This window comes from Paroedura picta, chromosome 11 (assembly GCF_049243985.1).
Source record: "Paroedura picta isolate Pp20150507F chromosome 11, Ppicta_v3.0, whole genome shotgun sequence".
NCBI classification, from domain to species: domain Eukaryota; kingdom Metazoa; phylum Chordata; class Lepidosauria; order Squamata; family Gekkonidae; genus Paroedura; species Paroedura picta.
In genome coordinates, this window is record NC_135379.1 from 12,188,839 (window position 1) to 12,216,021 (window position 27,183).

Consider the following 27,183-nt stretch of genomic DNA (forward strand, 5'->3'; position numbering starts at 1 on the left):
GCTTTGTCTCGCTAGACCAGGGGCAGTCAAACTGCGGCCCTCCAGATGTCCATGGACTACAATTCCCAGGAGCCCCCTGCCAGCGTTTGCTGGCAGGGGGCTCCTGGGAATTGTAGTCCATGGACATCTGGAGGGCCGCAGTTTGACTACCCCTGCACTAGACGATAGAAAATCACCAAGCCAGCTTTAGCTGAGCCATTCAAGGTTTTTCGTTTCAGTGCCTACCTCCATCCCCACCACTCCCGACGGCCATCTTGTGGACGAGTGCGATGACGACCAAGCAAACTGCCACAGTGGAACAGGTGATGACTTCCAGCTGACAGGTGCAGAGACCATACTCATTCCATCGCAAGACCATTCCCATTCAAATCACTCCCTAGTCGCAATGTGCTCCTCAATGCGCATGGGCAAAACTACAGTATGTGCATGTAACTTGTGCCAGATTCACAGGGCTGGATCCCCGTGGACTGAACCTCCTTCCCCTTTCGATGCATGCAAATATAGGAGTCCAGGCTCCTTTAAGAATTTTTAGTGGATTTTTAAAATTTGTCCTTTGACCCCCAACTTAATTAATCGTAACGTTTGCTTATTATCAAAGCCTCGATACGGGTGCCTTCTTGAGTTGATAAAGGAAGTGAGATTACGCAGAGATTTAATAAAACAAATCTGCCACTCTTAATTAAAATAAGCATTATTAAATATGATTACTGTTATTAAAATAATAACAGCACTTTCAAGCATGTTGCATTTTCACATGCACACATTATCTTTTGAACTCTACAACAAACCTGCATTGTGCGTTAGTATCATCGTCCCCATGTTTCATCTTTAATCTTGTCCTTTTTTTCATCCTCCGTGCACTAACATTGATGGAACCAAAACAATTTAAGAAAACCCCAGATGGGTGTTCCTTGGCCATCTCAGTCCACTGATTAAAACCAGCCTGATCTGATCAGTCAAGTAAAACCTTAGTTGGTTAATCTAGCCGTTAAACGGATTAAAGCTTGCGAGCATAACAAAATGTTTGCACTGTGGAGTGTTTTTGGGTTTAGGACACGGTTGATACGAAGGGAAGAAGCGCCCTGTTAAATCAGACCAGTGTTCCATCTAGCCCAGCAGCCCAATTTCCCACAGTGGTCAACCAACAGCCCTGGGGGACAGAGATGAATCCGCAAAAGCAGAGGATTTTTTCCCCAACATTCTTTTGATAGGTTAATCGCTTCCCATTAGGACTGTCCCTTTCTCTACAGGAATCGGACTCAGTAAGCAAATGACTTCTAAGAAGCCTCTTGGCCCAAGTCCAGCGTGCTTGCAGCCTGGGATAGATTATCCTACCTTAAAATTTACATTTATCAATGAAAACCACGAGGGGAAAGCTTCTGCCCTATTTCACAACGTGCCATTTTGCCTAAACTAAAACCCGCCTGCAGCCAATCTTCCCCTCTGACTTTAGAGTCACAACAAGTACTGCTGAACATCAGCGAGGAAGGAGAAGCTGCAGAAGACAGTCCTTCTCTCCTGGGCTCGCTTTTATGAAGACCAGAGTCTTTCTGTTTCTTTTATATGCCATAATTTGGCTGGCGTGTGTTGCTGTTTTGGAACTCTCTTATCCCACAAGCCCCGGCATCTGCTCTGTTGAAGAGGGCCTCTCTGTTGTACAGAGCGAGATACCTAACATATAAGTGGCCTCATTTTCATCCTGCTCTGAGTTATGGCATGATCACTCCCTCATGTGCTGGAGGGCTAAATGTTTATTGTTTCCCATACAGCTTCCAGAGCCATGTTCCCAACACAGCTAAAATCTGGCGCTATAGACTCAAAGGACTTTAGATAACCTGAGCGGAGTACCAAAGCAACATTCAGGGGCTTGATGCAGGTTTAATTTTTTTCCCCTCCCGTAAGAAATTAAGTAGCTAGGGGGTGAAAAGACTTGCAGAAGCCCCCCTCCCAAAAACCCGGCAAGTGCATATCTGTCAAGACGGTACCACGCGGCGATGACGCCTGTTATTCAAATTACAGTTTATCAGGCTTGCCTTTTCTTCTTATGGCAGCAGTAAGTCAAAAGTCACAAAATATCGTTCAGCTGCAAAAACGGTTAGAAGCTCAGCAAACTCCCAGGTCCAGGAAACGTTGGTCATCATGGAAGCACAAACTTGGCTTCAGTGCCACAAGTGGGAAATTCGAGCCTCTTTTTTGTAAAGGGGGATTCTGGTTACGAGCTTTCAGATGGAAGGGAGGCCAAGCATGCTGGAACCATTGGCACCGCCCCCTTCACTACCAAACTCAATACCCACTTCTTCAATTTATGTCCAAGCCTTTCCTTTTGTTAAGAATGAGAAGGCAAAGGCAGCGGGTACAACCACAACAAAAATTTATTAAGCTGGCTTCCAAATGTCCTGTTCATCTTTCTACTTCGTGGCGTAACTGCAGTTTTCATCATTCGCATTTCCTCTCAACCAGTTCAGTTCCCTACTTGGTTCTGGGCCATCTTTTTAATGCTCTGCTTACTTGACAACTCGAGAGCCAAACAACAAGTTGCGGTTTCCTGTGGGTTGCGTCAGGGTTCCCCAGCCTGATTTGCAGTGTGCCACTTAGACATCGACTGTGAGTTTCTGGGCGGGAGGGGGGGGCTTAATTTTCAATTGGGTGGGAGCCCAACTCATCTCCGGATTGCATGCAGCAAAGGAGTTTAATTCATTTCACTCATAGACTATATTTTAGCATAAGCTGGCAAGAGGCTTTTAAAGATATACCGAATTCACCGTCTTTCCACGTATGACCTGTGAAGGAAGGAATTAGACAAACACAGGGCATTTTCAGGCTGTTTTAATTCTTTAGCTGGGAAGCTGGGATGTGTGTCCTCAAAATCAAGCTCTGTTCCTTGCATGCAGCTATAGACGCTGAATTATCCCAGTGCACCAAAACAAACATATAGAATTGCAACCTCTCCTAAGTTGCTTCCTTTACCAGCAAAACGAAGCCTGCCTGCTAACAAAAACATACCTCTAAGATGCATGAACGTTTTGTCCTGCCTGTATCTTGAACGTCTCACCCACACCTGCATCGCATATTCTATTACCTCACCCTTCCCGCAGCCTGAAAGGAATACGGTTTGGGCAGTCACCTTCATTAAACCTCATCACCATCATACTCACTCGGCCACTTCAAATGCTTCCCTGCAGGGACGGGAGGAAAGCTCGCTTGGCACTCATCAGCCACTTATTGCTCAATACCCGAGGCCTTCGTTTCTTTTCCTTAATTGCCTTTATCTTTATCGTCCGCTGAACGAAAAAAGGAAGTTTGTTACAAGAGTGAAGTTTTTCTCTGAAAAGCGATAGTGGGGTTCCAAATAGTTCTAGTGACCGCTCAGCTCTCCAGTCCCTTGAGTGCGTATTCTGGGACAGAGCCAAATTTGAGAGCGGGACACCTGGGCCCATTCCGCACACGTTGGATAATGCACTTTCAATGCACATTAGAAGTAGATTATCCTGTTCTGCATAGGAAAATCCAGCATCCAAAGCCCATTGAAAGTGCATTATCCTATGTGTGCGGAATGGGCCCTGGTGGGCTTTGTGATCCATAAGGAACCATTGGCTGTGGTCCATGGTGACTATCCTCCTAATCCACTATGTATGGCATATCCATCTTGCAAAGCCCCGAGTTGTCCCCATGTCAGTTCCTTGCCTCCTGCTCAAATCAGTTAGAAGAAGAGGGTTATACATTGATCGGCCTCCAAAGGCTTTCCATGCACCTTACGAGCAACCCTGGCATTCACTCTGAGCATATACACAAAGTACAGTAAGTACTCCTTTTACAACCCCTGCCTTGAGCACAATGGAAGCTGGGCCCAAATTCATTCAAGGCTTTCAGAACTCTCTGGTGATGGCCGTTTTGTTTTCCAATTCAAAGAGGCCAAAACATTTGTTTCGGTACAGATGTTTAGTACAGTTGAGAAGGGTTTTTCTCTGCCCTCCTTGTTCATAATTTTTTTGTAAGAGAATTAGCTAGCATCCATAAAATGCTCTGTGTTTTAATGACATATTAAAGTGTTGTTTTTTTTCAAATATTATACCTCTCAGAGTAAAGAGAACCACATGTACAGTAGGGGAATAGAGGGCAATTTTCTTGCATGCATCTCCATGTGCCTGACAAAGAACTTTTCTTATGCATCCATCTTGCTGTTCTACATGACATACCCTATGCAATTCCCTTTCTAGGCAGTACCACAGCAGTGATAACAGAAAAACCAACAGCAGTTGACATTACCGTACAGCCAGGTATGTTTTGGGTTGGTTATCTTCTTTTTTTAATAAAAAAAGATAGCTTGTTAAAACACAGCCCCTTGCACAATCACATTGTGTGCCAAAGAAAAAATATAATGAATTGCAGCTCTTTCTGGCTTTCTATTCCTCCGAAGTCTCTGAAGGATAAAGTAGCATCTGGTCTCCAAACTCAGCACAGTAAATATTTTACTCCTTTCATCCCCATGTAGATGCAGAATGGGGCAGGATTCCCATTGACAGCAGTAGATGCCAAAGAGTGACAATACCTCCAAAATATCCCACAGGCTCAATTGCACTTCCTAGAGCGAAAGAAATCAACCAAAGCTCAGCTCTGATCCAATGTGTGAATGCAAATGGCAGGGGGAAATGGTTGTAAGGAATCATGCCCCCCCCTTTTTTTTCCCTTTTTTTTGCCGTCAGGTCACAGTTGACTTATGGTGACTCCACAGGGGTTTCAAGGGACTAGATTTCAGAAGTGGTTTGCCATTGCCTGCCTCTGCATTGGCCCTGATATTCCTTGGTGGCGTCCCATCCAAATACTAACCAACACTGACCCTACTTAGTTTCCAAGACCTGATTATCCTGGGTTATCTACTATGGAGACTACTAGGGACTGGTACGAATCACATGTTTGCAGTTTGGTTCATGGCTGAACCAGGAACGCATACAAACAGGGAGGTTGGTTCATGAACCAACCCAGTTTATACTGGTTTGTGAACCATTTAAAGTTTAAACCCCTGCTTTCTGCTCCCCACTGTTTTTCACAGGGGCCATGTGTTGCTCTAAAGGCGAGCAGTGGGGAGCATCAGCTGTTCTTCCCTCAATCACTGCAATAGCAAATAACTTTTGGGAAACATTGATCTGTAGCTTCACAAGACTTCACGATCAGAAATCGGGTCATGTTTAATAATAAACGTATGTTTCTACAGAAGAAAGCAAGCAAGTTAAGGAAGCAGGCACGCATGAAAGATTTCCATAAAGCCCCTTGTATGATCAGGTTTAAATGCTTTGTGTTAATAACTGTAGGGAGGGTGAAAAGGTCAGTCTTCAGTTACTCCCATTTCCTTTGTTAAACCACAATCAGGCACAGCCTCCAGAGTAATTTATTAACAGGCTGTGTGCATGTCTCTCAGTGTTTCCGCCACACGACACTCCAGAGGTTCTGCACCAAGCAGAAAACTAAATATACCACTAAGGATAATGCCTCCTTAAGGGCAAGGGTGTTGTTGAGCTGATTAGCCTTCCCTAAAAAGCTCATTTCAAAGTTGTGGCTCTGACCCTCTGTCTTTCCGTGTCATAAAGGTGAACACTTTCTCCTGCCTCAAAATGCTTTCTTCCTCTAAGATTGTTCAGTCAGCACATACTATTGTGAGTAACATCCTGCCCTCTTATGTCTTGAGACACACAGATTTGTCCGATGGCTGTCACAGCACCAGTTTAAAAAGAGTTCTTTGAGCATGACATTAGTGTTGGGTGCAGTCCACCCCTGTCTCATTAGTACCGTTTCAGAACAGTGGCCTGGATTCTGTGAAAGATGTTTCACCAATTCCCCCCTCATGTTGTTCTTGAGTACCCCAACCATCAGGAGCAGGTTTTGGGGAGGTGTTATGGGCTGCAGAGAAAGGGGGGAAGTAAGGAAGTCATGCTCCATGGATGTCAGTTACTTCTGTCCACAGAAGTTATTGGTGGATCCGAGACAGTATATGGGCCTTTGGAAGTGTGTAGCAGAGTGTGGTGTCACTTGAGGATTTGCTGATATGAAGTCCTTTCCTGTATTTTTTTAGAACTGAAATTTCATGCTTCCGAACCAACCACTACAAATTCAGCACTCAAACCACTACTAACCGCTAACATTCAACTTCTGCATGCCAACAAGCTCTGCTCACAAACCTCACTTGTCATATTAATTTGCATTTGGCTAGTAAATATATACAAGTGTGGGATTTTGATGGTATTTACCAACCTAGAATTTGCAGGCTTGATTACACGTCACATATAGTATATCTCATAGCCAAAAAAAAAAAAGGGGGGGGACCATTTATGTATAGCATAGTAAATTCACAAAGAGATAAATCATCCCTGAGGGCCACAGTATGTGGAGACAGAGGGGAAAAATGGAAAATCTGTGTTGAAAAATGTGAAGGCCAGGGATACAGCATAAAACACATCCGGCTAGCATCAGCTGAATGGCATCCAGAATGGGAGGATGTGCGTATGCTCAGCTTTGTGGGTTAGGCTGTGGCTAAATTCCAGACATGCCTTCCCCCACATACACAGCCCCCCATTCATAGAAGAATTGCAAACCAAGCATATGTCTTGAGGATGCCCTTAAATGCAATCTCCCTTTCTAGGAAAGCACAGAGCTGTGATATCAGCACAGTGTACTCTGGTGGACTAGAATCACATCCAGCACAATGGACAAGGCTAAACTCAGAAGTCTGGGCAAGAGTCTTCCTTTTTTATAGAAGGAAATTAAACCAGAAACGTGTTCTTACAAAACTTAAACCTAATACTGGAATGTACTTCTGGCGTCCTTGAGGTCTGTAAACTGCTTGGGCGACCAGATTATACTGTTCCGCATGACATCTGTCACATTGTTTTAGCTCCTCCCTCAAAACGTGCAATGTTCTCCACCCGAGAACAGACATTTCAAGGAAATAATCACAGTGGCACGGAGAAAATTAGCCAGCCTGTGCAGAGTGAGCTGCTGACAGTTGGAGACAGCTACTGCGTGGACTGATTTGAACTGGCTTCCACATAAGGGCTGCCTTGTGTCAGAAGCTTCTAGGAAATAAAAGCCCACAATAAAACGAATGGTTGCTTAGAGCGCACCACTTTGCCTTTACTCCTCCAATGATTCTATTTACTTCTGAGTTTGCTGCCTTGATAACGGCCGTAGCTTAATGCCAGAGCACGCGGTTTGCAAAGATCCCACAGATCCCGTCTGTGAAATCACCAGTGGAAATAAATAATAAATAAAATGCGACGAAACTGCTGGTTCATGTAGATTGCAAACAATTTCAGCTGTGAGCAAGCTGTGGCCAAGAAGTGTAGCTGCTGGCTGCATTCATGGGCCAGATTGGTTTGAAAGGTGTGATTCTACATACCCCCATGCTTGGAAAGAAATGTTGGGGAGATCTTGCTATACATGGTCCACCAACTCTAGACAACTTGTTAGGCATCCAGAGCTGCTACATCTGAATGGTTTTCTTTAGACTTCTGGCAGACCCGAAACCTTAGATTTGCTGTCCCAAACAAAGGATAATCGGGCATGTAAACAAACTTCTGGCTCCACTGGCTCAAAGTACCCAGGCTAGTCAACTGCGGGCTGGAAAATTCCTGAGGAGGTGGTACCTGAGGAGAATGGGATTTAAGTAGGAAAGAGACCTCTGTGGGGTCTAATGTTAGAGACTCCACCCACTAAAGCAGCCATCTTCTTTGCAGGAACTGATCTCTGTAGTCTAGAGATTAGTTGGAATTCTGGGAACTCTCCAGGCCCCACCTGGAGGTTGGCATGCCTAAAGCAGCAGTTCTCTCCCTCCTCCTCAAATATTAGCACAGACGGCCTAGCAAAGGCTGACGAGACGCCTCTGGGGTTCCTTTAAGGAGGGCTGTCCATACAGTGGGTTTGCTTTTGATAGATGAATGCTGCTGCAATTGCCCCATAGAGATAAAATATTTATTCCTTTTTTTTTAATTTAAAACATTTCTATACTGCCTTTCCACACAAATTGGGTCCACAGGGAGGTGAACATCCAAACATTTCTACATTAAAGTGTCAAGACATTGAAGCAGCATTTAAAATATAAGTTTGTATGAAATATTTAAACCGTTCAGTAAAACAGATAAACTCCCAAACAGACACGAACAAGCTAAGGAGCGAGGGAACAGCAAACGAAACAAGTCCCCCATTGGCCCATGACCACAGCAGAGGGAGACAGAGGAGTCTGACCGGGGAAGAAGTTCTAAAGTTTTTGCCCAGCAATCCAGAGGGCAACACGACCAATTTACAGGAACCGGAACTAGTGTTCACAGGCAATAAATCTTTCATAGAATTATAGAGTTGGAAGGGACCTCATGGGTCAGAAGACCCAACTTGCAATTTCAAAGAACCTAACTTGCTATTTTAGCTACCTACTTGCTTTGCATGTACCGTATTTGCCGGCGTATAAGACGACTGGGCGTATAAGACGACCCCCCAACATTTCCACTCAAAATATAGAGTTTGTTACATTACATTACAGTACTATGGGCCACTATGGGCAGCTATGTCTATCCCAACTGAAGTGCACCCAGCGTATAGGACGACCCCCACCCCCACTTGGAGGCATGTTTTTCAGGGGGGGAAGTAGTCTTATACGCCAGCAAATACTGTAAGTTTTTCTTTGATCTGTATGAAAAGCAAAGAAGCAATTTTAAATTATTAATGATTAACTTCAGGAGGATTCCACCCCCCCCACCCCCCAGAGAAGCATGTCCTCATTTGTAAAATTAAGTCAAAAGTGCAGAAAATTAATAGAAACTGCAAAACGCTGGCCGGAAGATCCTCCCATTCGGAATAGCTCATTCTGAAAGCGGGTGTGCCATTGTGGTTAAAGTGACACCCTTCTAAATCCATTGAAATCAGTGGACTTAGAAGGAGGTCAATCCGTTTAGAATCGCATTGGAAAGTGTAAAACATAGCTAAGATGGACGCATGTACAGAACTAGCCCATTTGAGATCTAAAGGGGAACAACAGGAAACATGTCATTTGCATGGTTTCCTTTTCGTTCTTCTTAGTATTTGATAAACTACCAATATCAACATAGACCCATTTTGCTTCTTCAAATGTGCTGCATGCATCCTACGTGCTATGGATCATAGTCATAATGTTTTTAATTAATTCAACAATTGAAGAAAAATATCGGTAAAGTATCACTGTGGATAATCATCTGAATTCCTCCAAACCTAGGACAGTTCCACAGGGCCTGCAACACAGAGCAGTTCTGGTTGCCCGGTCCAAAATGTCAGTCAGCTCGAAATATCAGCTCGAAATTAGTTCAGCAGTGAAATAGGCTGCCTAAGGAGGTGGTGAGCTCCCCCTCACTGGCAGTCTTCAAGCAAAGGCTGGATACACACTTTTCTTGGATGCTTTAGGATGCTTTGGGCTGATCCTGTGTTGAGCAGCGGGTTGGACTAGATGGCCTGTGTGGCCCCTTCCAACTCTATGATTCTTTGATTCTATGATCAGCTAAACCATCATCCCTCTTATTACCCCTCTAATGTTAACATCACCCCTCTCCCAAGGAGGCAGCTTACAAGGATCTATTTTCACCTAATTATGACTTGTTGACTATTGAAATGTTTATATTTAATGTTTCCTTTTAGCCATTTAACTAGCATTTTATAAACTATTAATATCAATCTAGACTCTTTGTCCTCTCACTCTCATTACATGGCCTTCCATGGAGACACATGCCCCTGCAGATCTTTCCTGTAAATACAGAACCCTCATTCTCCCACACATGATGCCAGATGAGCTGGCCAAACAATACAGAGAGATCACTGATCTTTCAACTCAGGCAGTGTCATTACTAATAACAAGTTACTGAGAGGCTGGAAACACTCCCAACTTCCACGAGGTCTTCGTGTGGCACACCTGCTTATAGCATAGATGGATCACGATGTTTGCCCAGTTTGTCAGTAGCTCTCAAAGAAATATTCAACCCCACCTTTCAATTTAATTTTAATTGCAAAATAAGACTGTTTATCCCTGTGTGTGTGTATTCCTTCGCTCATCCTCCCTTTTTCTTTGTCCCTCTCTTTAAAACAAAACAAAAAAAACCCTCAAAAGAGTGTGATGCAGTCTTCCAGCTGTGGGTCACAAGAATGACTTCGGGACGGAATGGCTGAAGAGGGGATAGAAGTGCTGAGTTATCATTCTTCCTAGCCGAGGCCAAAGTCCAATCAATCTTGACAGCACAACAATGCTTCAAACATTAGTTGCTCAGAGCTGCAGCTGGGATTCATGGGAGCTTCTTTTGAACTTTCCTTTTGTATCTGGTTGGATCTCACCCACCTTAGCCTGGCTTTTCTTTCCAACTGTAGCCATTTCAGTGCTGCCATCTTGTGGACCAATTGAATAGCATGCTTAAACTTGGTTTGTCATTAAGCAGCCATGCTACAGTAAAAGTTTTACAAAAAAGGGCGGGGGAGTAAGCAGACATCCAGGTGAACTTGTCTCACATGAGTGTTCTTCTAATGTGGGAGGGGTTTGCACTGTGAATTAAAGTTGCAAAGACAGATCAGTGCCTAGGCAGCTCTGGATGGGAAATATTTTGGGGGTAAAGGCTGAGGAGGGTAGATTTTGGAGAAGGGAGAGACTTCAGGGGAGTATAATGTCCATAGACTGGCCTTTCCAAAGCGGCCATGTTCCCCAAGTAAACTGGAGTTGTAATCCCAAATCTCCAGCCATCGCCCAGAGGTTGGCAACCCAGCTGATCCAACTATGCTTGAGAGAGCTTGTTGATAAGAATGTTCAGCAAAATACATCCATCCAACTGGAAATAATGCGCCGCAGAGATTTGTTGTATTTTAGAAAGCATATTCCCTGTTATTATCAAAATAATGCCAAAAAAAAGATTACAATTTAAATCAATTAAAATTATAACAATAAAAATCAAGTATGTATTTCCTTCCCCCCCCCCCATGGTTACGGAAGAACTCCCAGCGTACGGCTTCAACTGCGAATTTGGCTACAGTTCTCAGAAGACAATCTGCCATTGGGAGCATGATGGCCGGCTGGACCTCAAGTGGGCAGTGCTGACCAGCAAAACAGGGCCCATTCAAGACCACACAGGTAATGTAGGGTTCACAACGGAATCAGTTGTAGGTGGCAATAAAGGAAGCATTGTGCTTATTGGAAAGCCTGCCAGTTAAAGGCAGAGAACATGAAATGAATTAAGGTATTGTGTTCTTTTTTAAAAGAAAAACTGTTAGATTTTGTCTATTCTGCCCTTTTATTTTTGGTTCAAACGACACCGTCCTTTTAATTTTCATTCATTTTACTGTGACAGAGCCTGTTGCCTTGCGGGTCTCTTCCAGAACGTCTTCCAGGAACACTCAGATCAAGATCCTTTTAAAATAATTTAAGAATTTTCTTAGGCTGGCGTCCTTCTTTGGCAGGATCTCGAAAACGCCAAGGAATCGCAGCTTGAGAAATTCAGGATGCCTCAATGCTGTGATCAACCAACCACCCCAAAAGCCCTAGCGAGCAGAGGACATAGTGTGACCTGCTTTCCCTTTGATTGCTGTTCTATTTTTCATTTATGCAAATAAGTCAACCGTGCTTGCGGGGACCCCCCCCCCTTTCAGTTTTCACTTTCTGCAAACCTCCTTTACTTAATGAGAATGACAAGGAAATTAGACAAAATTGGACTCCTTAAATTTAGAGGCGCTTTCAATTGAATCTTAAGACAAGTACGTTTAGGGTTTTTTTTTTTGTGGGGGGAGGGGGGTGAAAAAAAGAACTTTAAATACTTTGCCTATAAATGACACTGTACAAATAAATGGCATCAAATTAAGCCAGCGGCAGTTAGCCGAAATGAAGGCTGCAATAATGGGGATGCAAAGTAAAACGAAATGGCCCCGTACAATCTGACATTGAAGGGAGGTTAAAAGCCACGTTAGCCAAGGACTGACAGAATCTAAAAGGCACGCACAAACTGAGCTCTAATTAAGACAAAGAAGGCAGAGTTCCTGACCCAGGACTGCAGTAATATTCTTGAAATGAAAAATATTTGAACTTTGCCACCCAAATCTGGAGACGGGCACAACTCGTCCTGTCACGGAAGGGAGGGGGGGAGGAAATCATATTCATGAAACAAGGTTTTTTTATCGCTGTACTTGCTTCTAGAACGTCAGGTGCCTTTTGCATTCCCAGGGTGTCCTCTGGAAGAGTCTTGACAGGTGCCTGTGAGTTTGGATTGTTCGTTTCTTCCACCACACTCCCGGACCACTCTCCGAATCATTGCGCCAGTACACGAAGGCGCAAATCTGTCATTATAGGCTGTGGCGTTCGCGGGAGCACTGCAGGGAATGATTCCAGATGACTAAGCTGATGCTCCTAGTGACAAAAGTTGCTGGGATCAGGACAGGACAGCTCTCAAACTCTGATCAAAAATTCACGATTGACACTGGGGTTTTCATGCAGCTGACGTCCATCAAGTAGGACAGCAACAGAAGCTGGCATATAGGGCAGATCAAAACTATACCATTAACATCCCTAAGGCAGCAGAAAATGAAAGGGAGATGCTGTGGCTCAGGGGAAGAGCCTTTGCTTTGCTTGCAGAAGGTCCCAGGTTCGCCCCCCCACACACACACACACACACACACCTCCAGTTAAAAGGGCCAGGTAGGAGACAATGTGAGAGGGTGAATATCTTGTGGTGATATCTTGAAGCTGAATGTAATGAGCTGCAATATCTTATGGTGAAGACAAGGCTAAAGGTTGAATCTTTAAATCCATGACCGTTTATGCACTGGAGGTTTCATGCCGGGCTGCAGGCTGGAGTTTTAGTCATGGCAGGTTGCCCCACCTCTTCCTGCACCCACGCGGGGGAGCATGTGGCCCAGTGTGCCTCATCCGCCCCCGATTTGTGCTCCTGCTCGGGAGCTGGGGCAGTGAAGCTCCCAGTGCATAAACGGTCCATGAGAGCTGCAAGGGGTCAAGGACAACAGAGTTATCTCGGAGAGCAGCAACCTGTCAGAAGTGACTCAACAGGACATAACATAATTTATATTTTGTGCATCACCAGCATGATGTGCCTCGGTCATTCTAGCTTATCCATTCAATAATAGGTGTTTTTCCTCCTAGATCGGGCTTTCTCAGACAGGGGTTCATGAAACCCTGGGGTTTCTTGACAGCCCCAGAAGGGTTTCCCAAATGAGTCGGAGTTAATTAATTTTTAATGCATCTGTTAAATTTGTTAAACATTTATTGGGTGGTATAACCGTATATGATCATGTCCCCCGCTCCCAAAATGGCTAGTGATGGGCCCAGAAGGGGGTGGGAAGGCCCCAGGTGGGCATGTCCACAGCTATGCTTCCCAATTCTGTGCAATCATGCCACTTCTGGGGTTTCTCAAAGCCTGAAGAATGTTTCAGGGGGTTCTCAGGGGTTAAAAAGTTGGGAAAAGCTGTCCTGTATTCTTGTCATGGCTGCTTGCACTGTCTCACCTGAAAGACCATATATAACTCATTGTGTTCCTTCTACTGCCTTAGAAAGCTCATAGTTGGATAATCTGGACTCATCATGGAGAAGTAGGATGAGGCCAGTGCATGGAGCATGATTCCCAAGCCTAGGCATTTATTGCAAATGCTTAGAAAAGGACCAGAAACATCAGGCTTAAGATAGCTCAAAGTGGGCCATTATTTCTAATGCAGTGTTTTTGTCACAGCAGGAGACGGCAATTTCATTTACTCACAAGCTGATGAAAACCAAAAAGGCAAGGTCGCACGGCTCATCAGCCCTATCGTCAACCCGCAGAACTCAGCCCACTGCATGACTTTCTGGTATCATATGTCTGGCCCCCATGTTGGCACTCTACGTATCAAACTGCGGTATCCTTCACCTGAAGAGTACGACCAGGTTCTCTTGACACTGAGTGGAAATCAGGGGAACTGCTGGAAAGAAGGACGCGTCCTCCTCCACAAGTCTGTGAAACATTATCAGGTAGGCAAAGAAAGAAGAACGGGGCTGAAGGAGCCATAGTTCACTGGTAGATCACAGCTTGCATGCATAAGGTCCCCAGTTCCATCCCCAATACCTCCAGTTAAAACCACTTTATAGCCAGAAAAGACCTGTACCTTGAGACGATGGAAACCCACTGCTAACTGGATTACTTATACTGTGCAAAATGAATCAATGAGCCTTCGGGGAAGGCGGTATATAAATCTAAAAAATAAAATAAAAATGATCCAGTTCTGTACACAGCAGCCAGGATTTTGCAGCTATCTACATTTGTGCACATCTAGAGGTGTTGATGAGAGGGACCAAACAGACAAAATCCAGGTGGGTCTTGGTTTCTGAAGGTTCCTGAAGGCTTCCAGAGCCTCACAAAACCTTCCAGAGCTGCCCATGATTCCTATGGTGCTGGCTAAATGCAAAAAGGCTTGGCGGCTATTCGATTCCAACTATTGAGACCTTTGTAACTAGAAGGGCCAGCAGGTGCAATGCAGACCCTGTCAGCAAGGTAGGTCCTGAAGTGGTTTCCTTCCCTTTTCAATGTAAAAAACCCCTGAAAGGACAATGGGGCAGTGGATAGCTCCACCATTCACTGGTAGTCAGCTTTCTATAATTTAGAAGGAAAGGACAAGATCACCCAACAGTAGCTTGTAGATACTCCTTTGCTCTCCCTTCCTCTCTGCTGACCATGAGCTCTAAACCCGTGTCATGTGGTTCTACCAGGTGGTGGTGGAAGGAGAAATAGGAAGAGGAAATGGAGGAATTGCAGTGGATGACATTAATATCGACAACCACATAGCACAGGAGGAGTGCCGAAGTAAGTACGACTCGCCAGGAGTGAACAAAACCGTCGTATGGAATGTTATTCATTCTTGTAGTAGAATGCCTGGAAATAAATGCCGTGTCTTTCCCTTTGAGCATCAATTGCTTCTGTAGTGTTCTTCTAGTTTGCAAAGTGCCGCCTAATGCTTATGTCACCAAAGCCCTATGAGACACTCCAGACTGAGAGCAACTTCTCCAAGACCCCTGATAGGCCAATGGCATATCAATAAACTGGTCGGTGCAGAAGCCATTAGTCTGCTGCCATCAAATCAAGTTGCAGTCTTACTGTTGCCAGTATTAATCAGTCAGTCAAAGGTTTATTGCATGTGGCCAGAGGCCTTTACAGTTTTCCATTCCAAACATCTGTGATTATAACTGTCACATACACACAGATGATGGATGGATGGATGGATGGATGGATGGATGGATGGATGGATGGATGGATGGATGGATGGATGGATGGATGGATGGATGGATGGATGGATGGATGGATGGATGGATGGATGGATGGGTGGGTGGGTGGTAGTGGGTGGGTGGTAGTGGGTGGGTGGGTGGTAGTGGGTGGGTGGGTGGGTGGGTGGATGGATGGATGGATGGATGGATGGATGGATGGATGGATGGATGGATGGATGGATGGATGGATGGATGGATGGATGGATGGATGGATGGATGGATGGATAGATAGATAGATAGATAGATAGATAGATAGATAGATAGATAGATAGATAGATAGATAGATAGATAGATAGATAGATAGATAGATAGATAGATAGATAGATAGATAGATAGATAGATAGATGATAAAATTATCTCCATACAAATAAGATATTGGTAAAAAAGAGGGGAAAAAGAAGAGTTCAAAGAGCAATATGGAGCTTAATTACTATCTTGTTACTCTCAAATAATTTGTCCCTTTTCTTTTTTGCAGTCAAAGCCAAGCATGATATGTCATAACTAATAAAAGACTCCATATCAGACTAAATCTTAGCCATTTTATCAATGTTTGTCCAGGAATTTAGCCCTAGGTTGCCCAGTATTGAGAATGGAGCGCAATATCTATTTCGGGGGTAGTCAAACTGTGGCCCTCCAGATGTCCATGGACTACAATTCCCAGGAGCCCCCTGCCAGCGTTCGCTGGCAGGGGGCTCCTGGGAATTGTAGTCCATGGACATCTGGAGGGCCGCAGTTTGACTACCCCTGAACTATTTATATGAAGGTTGTCCCTAATGAAAACTGCCAGATCTTCTACCCAGCACCCTTCTCTTCAGCTAACTTCACATTTTCTGGGACATAACGCGTAGGGAAGATCTTGCCATTCACACAAAGGCTTTTGCTGCTCCATGCATCCAGCAGAACTATTTCTTGCGGTTAAGTGCCGCTTGTGGGTGATGAAGGGCTCTGCATCACCAGGCTCCGAGATTATAAATACAATGAATGAAACATGTTTATTTCACCTCCTGATTTTCATTTTCAAGAAACAGAAACCTCCCGCTGAGCGCTCTAAAAACTGTGCCAAAGTGGGGGCGGAGGGGAGTTTTTAAAGCTTTCTTTTCCTTCCTTGCTAATTTTGGGAGCCCAGGTTAATGAACCGCTCGATCAAGCTGACAAAATCAAGCTCCAAGCCAAGAGGAAAAATCCTCAATGCCGTTATTGCCGACATGATGGCCAATCAGTGTTTGTAACCCTAATAATCAATGTCAATTCTCTTTGCCTTGCTAGAGTCAAATGATGCAGGCAATGAAATAGCTGAAGAAGAGCCAGATATTAATCAAACAGGTAAAGTGTTCCTTTCATTAAGAACTGATTTGATGTTCAGGGGAGTCTTGGCACGATGTGAACTGATTTCAGGCCCCATTACCATAAAACCTCTCCCATAAATGTGGCATGAGTTTATTTGCTCGCATACAGCTGCAGTTTACATTTAATGCATGTTTATAACAAGATTGTAAGGCTGCAGACAGACAACAGAAGACAAGAGACACGAACAGGTTTTGCAGCACCGTCGTTCCTGATACTCCAGGGAATCCACTGTAGCGTGAGCAGTACTCATTATATAGGGAGGCAAAACAAGGACTTGTTTTCCTTGCATCTGACCTGAGGGTTGATGCTGGTAAATAAACAGTACTATTTTACAGCGAAATGGAGAAAGAAACTTAGCCCATTCAGGATCCATTTAGCAGATTCCAAAAAAGACGAGGAGCCTGGTTCTCCAAGTATACCTTGGGCACAGGGTCAACTGACGCATCATTTTTGTTTTTGCTATCCTGAAACTTTTCTAGCCATGTACAGAGTTAAGTACCCGGTTTATGGTGACCCCAGCAAGGGGCTTTGAAGGCAAGTGAGAAGCGGAGGTGTTTTGCCACTGTCTTCCTCTGCAAAAGTTTCCTGGGTGGTCTCCTTCCCAAACACCGACCCTGCTTAGCTTCTGAGATCTGATGAGATCGAGCTCCACCATGCCCCCTTCCCTCCCTCCATAGGAGTAATTCTGCTTAGGACTGCACTGGAAATAAAGGATTTGCTTACAAGAAAAGGCCACTGGGTCGTATTCTACACAAAATAGATAATGCACTTTCAATGCACTTTAGAAGTAGATTTCCCTGTTCCGCACAGGAAAATCCAGCTGCCAAAGCACATTGAAAGTGCATTATCCTATGTGGGCGGAATGGGCCCAGGATAACAGTGTTCAGTGTGGCAGACCAGGATGTGGGACGCTCAAGTTTGGATCCCCACTCGGCCACAGAAGGTTGGTGGGTGACCTTGCACCAGTCACCCGCTCTCAGAGAAATACCGGTTATTGGTCCCAACCAAAGGCACTCTGTCTTGCAGGCCCTGTGGGACTGTGCCAGCTCTGACAAGGCCCGGATCTCCTCTGGGAGCTCATTCTTATCAGGTAGAGGCCAGGATTGAAAAACATCCTGGCCCTGGTTGAGGCCAAACGTACTTTAAAAATGCATGCAATGAGATATCGTCTACCACTGTGGCTTGTACCCTTCCCAATGTGTCATTCCTGAACAGAAATTCCAACTTGCTTCTTCAAATGGCATGGCCCCTATGAGGAGATACTCAAATGTAGGAAATGGCTTCAAAACCACAGAGCCCCAATCCCTAGGTATTTTAAGAAGAGGAGCTGTTTTTTTGTACTACGCAAAGGAGTCTCAAAGCGGCTGACAATCTCCTTCCCTTCCTCTCCCCACAACAAGACACCCTGTGAGGTAGATGGGGCCGAGAGAGCTCAGAGAGGAACTGTGGCTGGACCAAGTTCCCCCAGCCGACTGCATGTGGAGGAGCGGGAGATCAAACCTGGTTCTCCAGATTAGTGGCTGCTTCTCATAACCACTACACCAAGCTGGCTTTCTATTTTAGAAGGCACTGTGTCAGGGATAAATAGGCTTCCAGTTGAATTCCATCCATTTCGGCAAGTAAACATTCAGCTTCCATACGAGGCAGTAAAACCCTTCTCTCTTTGTCACGTTCATTTTGCATTAAAAGTGCTGCCCTCCGCATCACCGCTGTCCTTTTTTTGTTTGTTTGTTTGTTCCACTGCAGGGTCTACACCCGAGTACCGTGAAAACGGAGAGCCCTACAACGACAACATCTCCCGAAAACCGGGCAACGTGCTGAAGACTCTCGATCCCATTCTGATCACCATCATAGCCATGAGTGCCCTGGGGGTGCTCCTCGGGGCCATCTGCGGGGTCATCCTGTACTGCGCCTGTTGGCACAACGGTATGTCAGATAGGAACTTGTCGGCACTGGAGAACTACAATTTTGAACTTGTGGACGGTGTGAAATTGAAAAAAGACAAACTGAACACACAGAATACTTACTCAGAGGCGTGAAGGTGCGAGAGCAGCTAATGAAGTTTCGGAGTTACGGCGACAGAAGGACGTATCTCTCGCTTAAGCTGGGAAACTGTGGATCTTCTTTTACTGGACAGGCTGAAAACTGCGTTGGGGACAATGAGCCAAGCTTTTCTCAGGAGCTTCAGTCAGTGTACCAGATATACTAAAACATGGACCACGATCTGTGTTAAACAATCTGAATCATGTACAGTCTACTTCTGTTTCTAATTTGAAATAATCAAATGCTGGTGTTGAGACCAAGTATGATTGGCTGAAAAGGGGGCGTTTTGTTCTGTTTCTGTCTTCCCGCCTTCCCTGGTTTCTGTTTCCTTCCCCTTCGATGAGGATGTTTTATTTTTTTATCGTGCAAAAATCCAAGATGCTGTCACAGAGTGTGTTTCGGTGTGTGGGGAAGGGGGTCCTTTGGAGGGACAGGCTGTCTGTAGCTCAGTGCCCAGAAAGGTAAAAATATTGGAGTAACAGCAATTTAGTTGTTTTTCAGGAGCCTATATTTGTGTAAAATTGCTTGTGTTGTGCATAGGCAAGGAAAGGGTTAGCGTGTTTTTGGTTTGGGTTTTTGTTTTCGTTTGTTTTGTTTTTTAGTACTGCAGCATCAGTACCGGTATAAGTGTGTCAGTTTACCAAGCAATACAGTCAGAATTATATTTGGTGTTTCTCCGTGTTGTACTAAACTTTGTGCTTGTGATTTCCATACAAGAAAGATGTGCCATCTTCCAGAAACAACCGGCAGAACCGAGTGATCTGCCTGCAACCATAACGAAACAAGAGTCCTTCGCACACGGGGTAGTCAAACTGCGGCCCTCCAGATGTCCGTGGACTACAATTCCCATGAGCCCCTGCCAGCGGCCGCTGGCAGGGGCTCATGGGAATTGTAGTCCACGGACATCTGGAGGGCCGCAGTTTGACTACCCTATGTCCTCTCAAGTGCCTTTTTGTTTGTGACGCTTCTCCGTTGTGTTCACATTAACAACTGTTTTGTCTCCCTCCCGTTGAAAAGACCTTGTCCTTTTTTCGTGGTCTTTGTCTTTTTTTACTTACCCCAAGGACTCACTGACTAACAAGAAAGTATATTTTTTAGTGTAAGGAAACCTTGAGAAGGCAAGGGCTAAGGAAAATTGGGTGGCTTGATTCTTCCACTTTCTGTACATCAGTTTCATGTCTCCGGACCCCTTTTTTGTACAAAGCTGCAATATCCCCCCCCCCCTTTCCTCCTTTTAGAGTTCTTTCATATAGAATGTATTTTCAAATATAGGCGTTCTCTTTCTTCTTGTTCTCTTGCTCTTTGTCTCTGAGTATATTGTTGCGTAGGCATTTGCCCCCCGTCGAGGAAAAGACAAATGCAGCTTTAATTTGGTGGGACTGACAAGAAGGATTTTATTAGATTTCGTGTGCGTTCGTTTGTTTGTTTAAGGGAAAAGTTATCGGAGGTTTTCTTAATTCACCTCCCAAAGTTGAGCTTTGGGTTTCTTGTTAACAGCATAAAGTGACAGTATCTTTTTTATTTCCTTTAGTAAGTCATTATATAATTGTGTGTGTGTTTTGTTTTGTTTTGTTTTAATTCTGTAGAAGGCATTCATTTAATGGACATCTATGAGGGATTTTCTGTTGCTAAGCAAAAGAGTGCTTTTTCCATCTACCAACACTGTCCAACGTGAGGGGGATCATGTCTATGTGAAAATGCTTGTGCTAATCTGGGTTATTCCGATGCTGCTACAAATAGAAGGGGCTGTGTTGGCTTGGCCAGTAACAATAAGCTAAATTAAAATCCATACATATTCATAGTACAGTGGCATAAAACACCACCAACTAAATACCCAAATGCAAGAACGTTCCCAAATGAAATCCCAAATGCAAGAACGTTCCGGTCCAGAGCCCACCACATGGAAGTTTTGCTCCAGAGAGTTCTTTGGTTGGCTAAAACAGAACTCCGTCGATTTTAATGTCCGGCTTCTTCCAATTCTTTTTTTCCCCTAGAAGCAGGCGAATTCATGCTTAAAAAAATACGTCTGCGCAAAGAAACAGATCATGGACACAATATATTTAGGAATTACATTAGTCCCTAACCGACACAGAGGCATAAATTACAATACTAGTAACTACAAGGCAATTTCACCGCCTTGGTTTTCTTCGGTGAATATTTTGCTAAAATGCTCCCTCACATGGCGAGAGTCGGCATTTACCACACAAGAATGAACTCTTGAAGACAACTAGATTCGAGCTCAGGAGCATCTCGGAAACCAACAAGATTTTGGGGGATATCAGTGTCTGAGAGTCAAAGCTCTTTCATCAGATATGATGATTGTTGAAAGTGTATGCCCCCAAAATCATGTTGGGTTCTTAACGATGTGAACGGACTCAAATCCAATTGTTCTACTGCTGACCAACACAGCTACCCTCTGAAACAATCTTGAAAGCAAGTATTGGCGCCAGGTGTGGTACATCTGAATGGTCACCAAAGCAGGTTGCGCCCAACCTGAATTTTCACCATGAGAAAAGTCCCCTTGACCAAAAAGCAGCATGAGAATCAGGCCTTACCATTAATAGGACTCCCCTGCTTGTTAAGTATCCCAAAGAGAAGATCAAGCTCAGTTTTCAGCTGCACTTGTTTCCTGTAATGTGAGTTGCAATCTTCAAGTATCTGTTCCCGCCTTGCTTGTGTCACATGACCATCTTAAGACATGCAAACGTCACTTTAAGAGGATAAATTTCAGCACGAAAGATCGCGTTTGGCAAAGCCCCAGAAGCAAGGGACTGAATGCACTTGGACAAGATTTAAGCAGGATTGTTTCTCCTACAGAGGTAGACCATTGCCTCAGATAAACCTGTGGACTGTCTTGTTGAAGAATACCATGTCTGAGTTGACGCCTGGTGAGGTCACAGTTCTGGCTTCTTCATACGTTAAATTAATCGCTTGATACAATATTCAACATGTACAAATTGCCTTGAGAAATACCAGGCTCAACTATTTGGCATTTCTTTCGTTCAAGGAAAGCGCTCTAGGCATTTTCAGGGCTGGGGAAGACTTAAAATCATACTATAAGCTTTTAAGAGCCAGCTTGGGGTAGTGGTTAGGAGTGCGGACTTCTAATCTGGCGAGCCGGGCTTGATTCCCCGTTCCCCCACATGCAACCAGATGGGTGACCTTGGGCCTCACCACAGTACTGATATAGCTGTTCCAACCAAGCAGTCATATCAGGGCTCTCTCAGCCTCCCCTCCCTCACAAGGTGTCTGTTATGGGGAGAGGAAAGGGAAGGTGAATGTAAGCCACTCTGAGACTCCTTCTGGTAGAGAAAAGCAGCAAATAAGAACCAGCTCTTCTTCTTAAATAGCATTGCATGGATCTCAAGTTGCAAATGTGAGGAATTATGTCATATGAAGCCCTTGGCTGACAACAGGGAAACATATTTGTGTGAAGCTTCCGCTTACAGACACGCACATAATCCTGCGGGAGGGGTCAAACATTTCAATTTGTGGGGGCTCAGCTGTTTGTTTTGTTCTACTCTGAATAGAAATGCTTTTGGCTGAGATCCATCTGCTGCTGTGGGTCCATCATCCATTGCAATTCGTACCAATGAACCAAACGAAGGCGTGCAAGATTGGTGCTTGGTGGCTCCCTTCGACCGTTTATGCACTGGAGGTTTCATGCCAGACTGCAGGCTGGAGTTTTAGTCGTGGCAGGTTGCCTCACCTCTTCCTGCATCCACACGGGGGAGCATTTGGCCCGGTGCACCTCATCTGCCCCCAATTTGTGCTCCTGCATGGGAGCTGGGGCAGTGAAGTTCCCAGTGCGTAAACGGTCTTCTAAATCTTATTCTGACAGCCCTGTTAACATCCAGGTGAGGCATGTTTGCTCACTGCATCAGCCTTGACATAGTGACATTTGCAGGGCAAGCAGATAGGCCAGCAGACAGCGAAAGCTGAGAAGGCCGAAAGCTGAAATGGCCAATCCCACGGACAAGCTGAGGAGACCTCCTCATCAAAAGGCGTGTAACGTTAAATCCGGATTCCAGATTTTTGATTTCTTCAAAGGGGGAATGAGTAGGGAAACCGCCCTTCGACAAAGGAAAAACGATACTGCAACTTTAAATGGGGAAAAAAAGTATCTTGCACTGATAAATATATTTAAAAATTATATGTTTATAAAGTTATTAATTTGTAAAGGCAGTGTTACAAAATGTTCGGTTTATATTGTTTTAGATTGTTTCATAATTTTGAAAGTGTAAAAATAACGTATTTTTTTCTTTCTTTCTCGAAAAAAAACCTATACAAAAAATCTTCTGCAGTAAAATGATTTCATTTTACTGGTATGATATTACTTCATGCTTTTGTACCATCGTAAAATTTTGTGCAAATTTTTTTACAGAAATTTTTTTATTTTCTATGACAATATGACACTTTTAAATTGTTATTTCAAAATGAACAGCGAAGCCTTAACTTTAAAATGACGTTTGTATTCTTGGACACTGAGTAGCATTAAGAAAAATAAACACATAGGATTGAATTGTAATTTAAATTTCCAAACAATGACTACTACATTCCAAAGAAACAGTTGAATTAAACATTTTCATAAAATACCCCCACACCTCCATGACTTTTATTGCTCTTACAGCTGGACTGGTCTTAAAACAGCTGTTTAGGTTCTCATTTGTTAGGAGAGAATCTTGTCACGCAGGATAAAACAATGTGATGCTGAAGCCAATTCTGCATTCAAAATCCACCTCTGAATACCGCACATTACATTACGAGGACTGGCATTACTTATCAGATGGTCAGGTCAAATGGAAACTCAATTGTAATGCAGACCATTAGCTGTGGAGATTTGCTATGAAAACTTGCAGGCTTTGTGTGTGCAGATTTCTGTGTGCGGATAAGCGGTTTGCAGAAGCCCACTGAATGGAGGGAAGCAACCATCATCAAAGCCAGCTAGCTGGAAGCAGGCAGGGACCAACTATGCAGGTAGCTGAGCTGGGATGCAAGAGGACAGTCAAACATGCAAGTGAGTAATCAAGACCAGGCAGACGGAGAGCAGCTCAGACCAAGGAGGCAAGCTGGGATCTTATATTCACAAATACATTCAATGAACACAAAGGTAAGGAGACTAGACCCAACCTGGCTCTACCAGGCTTCTATAGAAACTGGGTGCTGGTATATAACTAATTTCTTGATTCAGAGAGAGAGAAATGGCAGCCCTTTTATACTGATGGGGCTCTATCTGCCACTGGAATGAATGAACACAAGGGATTTTGGCTCAAGTAGACTTCCTTCAATGTTGAAATGAATGGTAGAACCTGTTCAAGCAGCAACACTTTGCAAGACATGGGACATCCTCAGACCTCTAAATCTTGGCATTGTGCATTGATCTGCTGAAGCAGAGTAATTAGGGGCAAGCAACAAGTTCTGTGATCGCCTCTAGACAGATCGGTAGGAAAGATATATTCCATTATAATTTAGCTAACGTTTCAGGGTTTTTTAAAATGTTGGTTATGAATAACTAGAAGCATGACCAGATAGGGAAGAAATTAAAGATTTAACCAATTATTGCTCCATGACTACAAGGTTGAAAGAGCAAGACATGGTAATTAAAAACTGTAATATGAGTTACTGGGACCACTAGGATCAAGTACCATTCATGTCGCTAAAATTAAACATGTAGCCAAGAGTCAAAACCAAGTTTAGAAACTGGCTTCAGGGAAACTAAAGTTGAAGAATGGACCTTTTAAATAAAAGTCTAAGTAGAGTAATTGTGAATAATGAAAGGCAGGCAACTATCACATTTCAAACAGCACCATCAATGACCAAAAATAATAATAATCCTGCATTCCCAGTCACGACAATTGAGTTTTAAAAACTGCTGTTATATGAAACAAACATTGGAATCGGTTTAGAGCAGCCCTTCTCAACTTTTTTACCGTTGAGAAAGCCTAGAAGTGGCACAATCATGCAGCATATGATTGGGAAGCACAGCTGTGGACACACCCACCCAGGGTCCCTCCCCTTCCTACCCCCTCCAGGCTAATCATTGGTCATTTTAGGAGAGGGAGGGCAGGTTGATGTGGCCATATATGGTCATATCACTCAATAAATATTTCAGAAATTTTAAAAATATATAATAATTAATTCCCACCCATTTTGGAAACCCTTCCAGGGCTCTCAAGCAACCCCAGGGTTTCACGAAAACCTGGCTTAGAGGTACGAGCTGAAAATCCAAGAAGAAACACACGTGACATGGGAAAAAACATAGGCACAATTAAAATATGGTTGTCTTTATCTGATGCTGTCTGCTGTGAAAATGACTTAACTATGTTTTATTTCATAAACTGTTTGACTCTTTGGTGGTAAGAATTGCTCGGATGAAAACAATAGCTGTGTCCCATGCGTGTCTATCCTTTTTTCCGATCCAAGCCATATGTAAATGTATCGTTGACAGCCAAAAGAGAATGCATATTCACACTCAGGACACTGCCCAAAATAAAAGAATGCCTACAAAATCAAGTATTGCACAACCCAGTGCCATCTACTCAGCAACTAGTTTGGTCAAAAGGCACCTTGAGCGGGCCAAGGCATTAGTTTCTCATCCATTAGATGGCCTGCTTCCAAATCCAGTTAATACAGCCGTTCCTCCTCTCAACTGCCCATTTGCATCTCGGTAGATAATTGGTAGGCCAGATAATTCGCCTCAAGGGGAGAAGATTTGGTTTAAGGCCCTCCATCTGCCGATCTGGTGCATCAACAAAACATCCATCACCGTCACTACCTTGAGTAGTAATCAATTTTTAGGAGTAACAGGATCCACAGGGCTCAGGAATTAATTAGAACCAACAGTTCATGCTATTCAGTAGCTGTACAAAGCACATTAAAAATTACTGACTTGCTGAATCTAAACAGAATACATGGAATTCACTTCTAGTTGGGTCTAGTGGGATCAATGGAAGATAGATCGTTGCAAGGATGAGAGTATTACTGGCCAGGGCACATAAGTGATTCCAGAACACAGCTACCTCGGTGAATAGTTCATGCTTGAAGAGCCCCATATTCAAAAGTTAATAGAATTCAGGCTGCCATGCAGAGAGCTGAACAGACCAGTGTCATTTCAGCCGGAAATGATGTCAAACTTCACGCAATACCGTTTTCCTCCACCATTTCCATCACCACCTTATTGAGTACCGTTGGGGGACAGGAAAGTTACAGCAAAGCTCTCCCACCCATGGCCAGAAAATAGCAATCGAGCTGAGTTGACCCAGAAAATAGCAGAGCAGGAGGAGGTGAGATGATTATGATTGTCAAAGTGCTCAAATATGGTCAGGAACTCTCTAGGGTGGTCATTCTCATCATAGAAGCATAGAATCATAGAGAGTTGGAAGGGGCCATGCAGGCCATCTAGTCCAACCCCCTGCTCAACACAGGATCAGCCCAAAGCATCCTAAAGCATCCAAGAAAAGTGTGTATCCAACCTTTGCTTGAAGACTGCCAGAAGAAGACTGCCTCTCACAGAAGATACTGGGGATTGGACTTGGGACCATCTGTAGGCAAATCTGGTCTAGTGAGTCACAGCCCCATCTATGGATGCTCAGGCCAGGCTTTGAGGGCACTTTCTCTAAATAGATTAAGATGTTAGTCCAGAAGCACCTTACAGACCAAGAAGATTTCTTGGGAATACATGTTTGAGAATCCATATTCTCTTTGTCATTCCTAGGAAAATGTTATTTATTGTCAGAAGTTGTTGGGGTTTTTAAATTCTTTTGTTCATTTTTTTTCTTCTGGAAGGTCAGAAATCAGAGCAACTAGTTAAAATGTTTCTAGACTACTTTCAAAGATCCTAACCAGAGGACTTCTAAATCATGCATATGGGGGAAAGGCAACATTTTGAAGCACATCTGTATTCTTGGCATTTACTCAATATGGCACAGACAACAAAATTATGCTGTGTTACACTGTACACTATGTCTGACAGGAATCGCTTTTGACAGCATGTGTCTCTTTAAATTCCCCCTTCAGTCACACACTAATTAAACTCTGTGCAGTTGCTAGAAACCCAAATTAAACTTTGCAATTCATTACTTTTGATTTGATGTCAGCCACGCATCCATTTTCTTGTTGCTATTTCTGCACAGCTTGCACAAGGACTGCGGTCTCTCGTGATGCACTCTTGCTCACATTAGAACCAGGTGAAAGATGGTGATGCTCTACAGTAAGGTGAACTGGGTATGTGTGAGCCATGATGGATGATGCACATGCCTGTGTGCTAAGATAAGTCTGTGTGAAGTCATAGGGGAGGGGACATCTGCGCATGTCCAAAAGTTGGTTTTGTCTGGTTATAAAAATAGTAAAATTTTACTTGGTCTTCAGAATCCAGAATGCGTTCAATATTATTGCAATGTGTCCTTCATCGGGTGTCGGCACACCAGGCAATAGACCCTTTTGGGGAACAGAAGGATAGAACAGGTTGATACACATTCCTGGACCAAAAAAGGCCTATGGCTTTCCAAAAA

The 27,183-nt window shown here is 43.9% G+C and overlaps 1 protein-coding gene across 1 annotated transcript in view; it reads left to right on the forward strand.

Moving 5' to 3' along the window:
- Positions 1–23,268, forward strand: part of NRP1 (neuropilin 1) — a 140,204-nt gene extending 116,936 nt beyond the window's left edge. Inside the window, 8 exon segments of the mRNA XM_077304236.1 lie at positions 219–323; positions 4,218–4,277; positions 10,985–11,122; positions 13,725–13,996; positions 14,732–14,825; positions 16,550–16,606; positions 18,377–18,628; positions 18,631–23,268. Of these exon segments, the coding sequence (XP_077160351.1) occupies positions 219–323; positions 4,218–4,277; positions 10,985–11,122; positions 13,725–13,996; positions 14,732–14,825; positions 16,550–16,606; positions 18,377–18,628; positions 18,631–18,839 (1,187 nt within the window). The 3' untranslated portion in view covers positions 18,840–23,268.
- Positions 23,269–27,183: the final 3,915 nt, after the last annotated feature.